The sequence below is a fragment of the Carassius auratus genome, unplaced genomic scaffold, assembly GCF_003368295.1.
Source record: "Carassius auratus strain Wakin unplaced genomic scaffold, ASM336829v1 scaf_tig00001155, whole genome shotgun sequence".
NCBI classification, from domain to species: domain Eukaryota; kingdom Metazoa; phylum Chordata; class Actinopteri; order Cypriniformes; family Cyprinidae; genus Carassius; species Carassius auratus.
The window spans coordinates 539,480-547,396 of record NW_020523344.1 but is presented as its reverse complement, the minus strand read 5'-3'; the positions used below and the strand labels follow the sequence as shown (position 1 = coordinate 547,396).

The following is a 7,917-nucleotide window of genomic DNA, read 5'->3' as shown; positions in this document are numbered from 1 at the left end:
TAAAAGAGCAGCATCATGCAGCAGGTATTTTTGAACATAGATACATTTCTAAATATGAAATAAACAGATGTGCACACACCTATATATTTAAGGACCAATTCACACTATTAACTATTAAACTAGCAAATTAGGAATACATTGAGGCAAAAGAAATAAATAAATAAATAAAACAAAATAAAAATACAAAATAATAATACTAATAGTCAATAGTTTTTTACTGTTTACTATTGTCCTCTTTTTAGAACTGCTTTATAGCAGTATTGAATCTTGTTTGCATTACACTATTTTCTTGTTTAACTGTAAAGATATTTTGACAAAATCTGTGTTGTATAAAGCACTAAATAAATAAAAGGTAATTTGACTTGAATAGTTAGTTAACAGCTAGAATTGGTCTTTAATATATATATATATATATATATATATATATATATATATATATATATATATATATATATATATATATATATATATATATACTTAAAATAAAATATTACAAATATTGTATATTATAAAAAAAATTACTGCAGTATTTCTCATTTTAATTAATCTTTGAATGATGATATACAGTATTTGATGATGGCCTTTTTCCTGATTTAAAATTTTCTTCAGACTCTCTGAATCTTTTATATGGAAATATTCAATGTCTCTCCTTGGAGGAAACGTGGAACATGGAGGAAAAGAAAAGAATAGAAAAGAAAAGAAAAGAAAAAGACCATCAACACTCATTCATTCAATATTTCATTAATGTTTAAATAGTGTTTGTTTAATGTAACAAAAACAGAAGTACAGAATGAAGAGTAATTTATTCGTTTACCTGCAGAGCCTCCATTAGATTCACCTGATTTACTGATTCTGCTAAATAAGCAGGCTGCCAGAAACACAGCCAGAAGGACAACAGCGGCTATCACAGGTGAGCAACCATACCTGAGGATTTGTTTAATATTTTATTAGAAATTAAACTTGCCATCAATTTAGTTTATGCAAAGCAAAGATGATAATAAAAAAGAAACTTACAAGGTTATCTCTTTCACTTTTCATAAGGGAGAAGAGAGAGGGTGATGATTAGAAAGAATGTATATAGTACACAAATACATGCAATTTAACAAATAGTCAAGAAACCTCATCTACAGGGATTTTAAGGATTATGAAATTCAGTTCTAAAAGATTGGTCTAGTGACAAACATATTTCTGCCAAAATTACTATCAGGAGATGTGTATAGCTGCCATGAAAAAAATTATCAGGGTTTATGTTTTTATAAGCCCACCGCAAACCAGTTTACAGGAAGCTGATTGAAAGGCATGCAATAATTATTTTCACTTTAGTTGCCTACAGTGGGCAAACCTTATTATATGAAATATATTTCAAAGTTTCTTGGAGTAACACAATAGTGACAAATGTTTTTAGAATGAATGCAAATATTGTGCGAGCAGACACAATAATATAACAATTTCTACTAAAGAAACATTTCAAGAGAAGTTACAAGGCATACATGTCAATGTGGGGCAGGGCCAAGAATCGTGCGATGGAGCTCTTTTGTGTTTATTTTATTATTACACTTTATTTAAATGTTCGCCAGTTTCTACCTCCTTCTTCCTGGATTTCGGCACCAGTGTAACTCAGTTTATAGTCACAGGAAGTAGGATGCAGGAACCGGCGAACTTTCAAATAAAACTTTAATAATAAAAGAAACACAAAATAGTGCGGCAGATATCGCACATTCTCATTATTCCCCCGGCCTCGCTCCATTCCCATGGCTCTTGACCCCACCCCACTCAACACAGTCATATAATGTTTGAAAAACTGACAAAATTGCAAGGTAAGTGCAATACTTACTGTGTATGGGGGCACACTGTGTGTCTAAAAACCGTGTGCAATTGGAAACAGTAATCTCTCCAATTTCTATAGTTTGTGGAGGGGGGATTATTATTGTTAGAGCAATATATCTTATTTCAAAATTAGTTGTGTAAACATTCATGAAATTAATTGTTGCATACCTTCACATCTGCGGCATAGATTACATAATACAGCAATGTGGCCTCTGGGTCCTTCAGAGCAGTTGCGAGCAACATACTCACCTGTAGATTTGAAATGTATGATTATTTATTGATTCACATCGGTATCCTTCATTTTCAGGTTATCTCTGTAGAATTTACCATTTTGGCAGTTCAAGCAGCACAGGGTTTCTTGAACTTGGAAATGGTTCTCTGGACATGCTGCTGCATATAGAGTACTCGATGCAGCCACAAATATTGCCTGGAGATTTAAAGAGAATATATATATATATATATATATATATATTTTTTTTTTCAGTGTAAATCTCAAATTACATATGCCTAATTCAGGGATTTGGAACAGTACAAGAAAATATAATAATAATAATAATAATAAGAAGAAGAAGAAGAAGAAGAAGAAGAAGAAGAAGAAGAAGAAGAAGAAGAAAAACACTTTGGAAACCAAAAACAGGAACAAAATCCTTTAAAATCATTCCAATGTGAAAAGGTTGTATTTACATGCTAGTTAATAAATGCATCATATTTTTTTAATAATCTTTAAAACTTACAGTTTAGTATTTGTAAATTCACAAAATAGTTGACAATTACATTTTTTTAAAAATGAGAAAGAAAAAAGTAGAACAAAGTATTCTTACCAAAACACGTCTGGTGTCTGACTGGTTCATTGTAGGTTTCATTCTGTTTACTGACAATCCTCAACCCTCCGCTTTAAAATGGAGCACTGACGTGTTTAAGGAGTGGCCTCCTGGAGATCCTGTAAAATATTCATGTTGTCTCATGTTATGTTTATTAAAAGCCCTCACTACATGTACTGCAGTTAAGCTAACTGAGACTTGCTATACCACTTGTATATCATTGCTCTTTTGTTGTTTTTGATTGCTTCCATTGTCCTCATTTGTAAGTCGCTTTGCATAAAAGCGTCTGCTAAATGACTAAATGTAAATGTAAATCTCTCATAATTTCAGGCAGTCAGAGATTGATTGTCTTTAACTAAAAGGTAGCTATGTCTTGTGTGTGAACTATATCTAATTAAATAAATATAATGTCTGTCTGTTTGTCTGTGTGTTATCAGTTTCCTCTTCACTCCACAAGGATTTTTTTTTTTTTTTTTTTTTACTGCTTTTTGGACATAGCAACAGTATCTAAGGAGTGTGGGGTTTTGCGAAGGGTCAATTGCCTTTCAACATAATTCCTGTTTGACAAGCTTTTTGTTGATAGTTGCATAGCAATAAAATATGTTGCAGCAGCACTAATACTGGTTTGACTGTTACTATCACCATTTGAAGTTACATATTAGCAGAGTGTTTAAAGCTTGTTTAAAATGTAACTTTGAAGCCAGTGCACTGAAAGCATAACATCTGAGAACAAAAAAAAAAAAAAAAAAAAAAACTATCACATTAAATTTAATTCATTTATTTAGGATAAAAAACTGTCCCAATTTACATGAATCCACCTTGATGTGAAATGCTTTAATGAAAGTTATTTTATCTCTAAAAAGCTTTCACTGTGAACTGCTTTGATATGGATCAAGATATTGGGGAGTGATTTGATCATGGATGAATGACATATCACTTTGCCCTGATTGGCTGAATGGACCAGTTTCAGCTTGTAATCACTTACGTAGAATCAGAGCCGTTGATAAAACAAAAAACAAATTGTTTCTCAAACATGGAATGAAAACCTATCATTTACCATGGCAATGAACTCTTAAAGCCATTTTCTTAAACCTGAAAAACCAGTGTCTGATCAAACTAAACTTGTACTTACCTGGGTAGACAATGAAAACCTTTTTATTAAATAAACTCATAAGAAAAATGGATAATTGGGACTTATTTAAAAATAATAATAATAATAATAATAATAATAATTTTAAAAAAAATGCTTTAATCCCAGAGTTTCATTAAATTTCATTTAGTAGACTGAATGCTACTATAAATCCTCCTGTCTTTAACTGTATTGATATTTCTGTGCAAACTTTTTCTTAAACATTTTATTGACAAAATCGCTGCTACCAGATCTTCTTACTTGGTCATGATCCATCGGTTCCTCCATCAACGTTCTTTGCTGTCTTTCATCTGTTTTCTATTACCACCCCAGCAGAGATTGTTGAACACTTGAAGACTTCTACTAGAAGCCACAACATTATTCCAACTCGTATTTTTAAACAGGTTTTTGATTTTATTGGTGCTAGCATTTTGATTTTAATAAACTGATGCTTGGTTTCAGGCTCTGTGCCATCTTATTTTAAACATGCTATAGTGCAGCCTCTAATTCAGTGATCTAATTTGGATCATACAGATTTAGAGATTTAGACAGATTTGCTGCCTTTACTCTCTAGAGAAGGTAGTTTTTAGGCACTGGACTAAAAATACATTCATCAGCAATCACTCCCAAAATGAATCTTGTTTGCTGTGAATTACAACAATAAAATAAAATTTGATCATTAACAAGAACATGAATAATATCACATTTGACCACAGAAATTCTAAAATTACATTTCCCTTACATTCAATGGCATTAATAAAAACACTAACACCAACAAGCTACGCAATATATGGTGTTAATAATCAGTGGTGGACGAAGTACACAAATCAAGTACTTGAGTAAAAGTACAGATACGTATAGTAAAATATTACTCCAGTAAAAGTAAAAGTACTCCTTTTTCAATTTTACTCAAGTGAAAGTACAAAAGTACTAAATTTTTTATGTACTTAAGTAAAAAAGTATTGAAAGATGTTTGAAATTTTTTATAGGCTACTTAATTTAATTTTATACTAGCACTTTTTTTTTTTTTTTTTAATAATCCTACTGCTCAAAATACCTGGACCCGTATTCATAAAGATTCTAATAATCCTCTCAGAAAACTCTTAATTTAGCTAAAAAACTTTTACGTAGGAGTCTTAACTTAAAAGTGATTCGGGACCGATCTGAGAGCAACTCTGAGTAAGGAAAAGACAAAAACTTTAATCTTAATGAGGAGGTGGGGTTGACCCTGTTGCTATGTATGACACAATCTTTTGAAGACTTTGATTGGTTGGTTGTCCAAGAAGGGAAAAAAAGAGTGATTTTAAGTATAGGGTCTATTCTAATTCTCACTTTGAATTTACATGCGTAATCTATCCTATATGACCGTTCTCTCACATACACACACACACACACACACACGCATTATACGTGTGTATATAAATCCTTTTCTTTTTTTTTTACCATGATTTTAATGTCCTATAAGGTATTTGATTGGCCTAGAATGATAAAATTGTTCCACTCTTTCTAATTACAGTGATTGCTGTCCTATATAAGTGGCTGTTTGAATGTTGGTTTTAATGTATCAAACATGGAATCAAAACCAAGAAGGGCGAGAAAGCCAAACTGGACAGAGGAACAGTGTTTACTGTTAGCCCAGTTAGTGGATGAACACAAGGCCATTCTTAAAGGAAAATTTGGGCCGGGTGTCACAGCAAGGGACAAGAAGCAGACATGGGAGCGTATAGCACAAACTATTAACGGTTCAATCCCCCTGCTTGTGCGCACCTATAAGCCTGCTATATTCATAAAGGAAATTCCGCTCCATCTAACGTCACACAGACCCATACTCGAAACTTGTGACAAACCGGAAGGAGTATTTTTGGAACAAAAATACTCCTTCAAATGTACAGCTTAATTTTTGAAACTTTGTCCATGTTTAGCATGGGAATCCAACTCTTTAACGGTGTAAAAAACTCAGTATGCATGAAATAGCATTTCACCCCCCCCCCCCCCTTTAAGGATTAAGATGCTTTCTGAATGACTTTTTTCTTTACTAGGATTTTTTCTTTCATTTTAAGAGTAAACGCCCACATTTCTAAGAAATTTCTTAGAATTTTGTCACTAGGAGCTACTTTTTGCAGTAAGATTCTTTATGAATACGGGCCCTGGGATTTTTTCCAAAATAACCACTATATGGAGTCAAAATATATTTTTGTTGTTGATATGGACTACATTGACGAGAGTAATATTCACTGTGAAGCTTACACTGTGATTTACCTGAGAGAAAACAGAGATGACCATCTGATTTTCACCAGTAAGAACAAAGTATTTTAAAGTTTGTTGTTTTACAGAACATCACAGTAATATATGACATGATAATAAGTGTTGTGTTCATAGTTAACCACAAGGTGGCAGTGGAATGTTGAAGTGTTGAAGTGCTGCTTGGAAAAAGGAGAACGAGAAGTGAGTTGTTCTAAAAAAGACAAGCGTGGAATGTGTTAAATAAAAAAAGAGCATCTAAGGAATTACTCCGGTCTTGTGTTTAATAATCCAATACACAACAATTGGCGACGATGGTTTCCGTGCCTACGTCTGCATCTTTTCTGCCATGCAGTGGAGAGCCTGCGATTCCTTTTGCTACCTGGCGAAAAATGTTTGAAAATTACTTGCTTGCTATTAATGCTACAGGAGACTCATGGCCGGATGCCAGGAAACGTGCTATTCTACTACACAGTTTGGGGACTGAAGGCCAGAGGCTGTTTTACACGTTTCCTAATACTGGTACTACATTTGCAGAGGCAATGTCAGCGTTGGAGAATCATTTTGTCCCAAAGGTGAATGTTGTGGTCGCTCGACATCGCTTCCGCCAGCGCTCGCAACGTGCTGATGAGACAATTTCACAGTTCCTGTCTGCTTTGCGGGACTTATCTTCATCATGTGCTTATGGTGACATGGAAAGTGAAATGCTGCGCGATCAGCTGGTCGAACGATCGTATGCTCCAGCAGTGCGAGACAGACTTCTGCTGGAGCCATCACTGACACTTGACACCGCTATGGTCATTGCATGTCAGGTGGAACAAGCGCTCTCTAATTCGGACATGCTTACGGCGCAAAGTGCAGTTCAGGCCGTAGCTTCTAAACCCTTTCATCGGAAAAAGCGTGATGCACATTCTAACGGAGCAAAATATGTGGCTGATACTACACGGCGTGCGTGTTACCGTTGCGGAGCTACAAGTCACCTCGCTAATGCTGCCAATTGCCCAGCTGCTCGAGCCAAATGCCGTACTTGTGGTAAGACCGGACATTTTTCTAAAGTTTGCCGTTCTTCTAAGGACGTTCGGGAAGTGGTCCCGGACGTGGTTGTTCTTTTGACTGATACTGTAAATACATCTGCAGACAAACTTTTGTGCAATGTTCATGTTACAACGGCAAATGGTGCTTCTATTGAGACTGAATTAGTCGTGGACACAGGCTCTTCAGTGTCAATCCTGCCTGTTGCTGTGTACAAACGACACTTTTCGGATTGTTCACTTACTGCTCCCAAAGTGAAACTGGTTACGTACATGAAAGAGGATATTCCCGTACTAGGATGTTTACATGCGGACGTTTCACTGAATGAACAGGTAACCACCGTTTGTTTTTACATTGTGAAAGGTGGCTCTGCTTTGATGGGCATGGACCTAATTCGAGCCTTGAACTGTTCTTTTGACTTTGGTACTGTTACTGCTCCTAACGAACTACATGCACTCGTTGGTGAAACTATTTCTGCTCCAGATACTTCTGTGGGGTGCGTGAAAGGCTTTGTTCATAAGCCTACAGTCAAACCTGATGCTACTCCAGTTCGACAGAAGCTTCGTCGACTTCCATTCTCCGTTCGACAAGCTGTTTCTGCAGAACTGGACTCATTACTGCAAAATGGCATAATTGAGAAAATCGATTCTTCCCCTCGGATTTCGCCTATTGTCGTCACCACGAAGAAAGGAGGTAAAATACGTCTCTGTGTTGATCTGCGCGAGCCAAATAAGGCCCTGATTGTTGACAGCCATCCTCTGCCGCATATGGACGAACTGTTGAGTGAATTAAGAAGCACATCAGTGTTCACTACAATTGACTTAGCGGCTGCTTACCATCAGCTTACCTTACACGAGGAGTGCCGGG

At 35.3% G+C, this 7,917-nt stretch overlaps 1 protein-coding gene across 1 annotated transcript; it reads right to left on the bottom strand.

Annotated features, from left to right (window-relative positions):
• Window positions 1–507: 507 nt before the first annotated feature.
• On the bottom strand, window positions 508–2,730 carry LOC113069216 (CD27 antigen). Its single transcript, XM_026242221.1, has 7 exons — window positions 2,649–2,730; window positions 2,155–2,254; window positions 1,996–2,076; window positions 1,835–1,900; window positions 1,015–1,030; window positions 815–924; window positions 508–649 (listed from the first exon to the last, which is right to left on the bottom strand). The coding sequence occupies exons 1-7, from the start codon at window positions 2,688–2,690 to the stop codon at window positions 624–626; spliced, it is 441 nt and encodes a 146-aa protein (XP_026098006.1). The 5' UTR covers window positions 2,691–2,730; the 3' UTR covers window positions 508–623.
• Window positions 2,731–7,917: the final 5,187 nt, after the last annotated feature.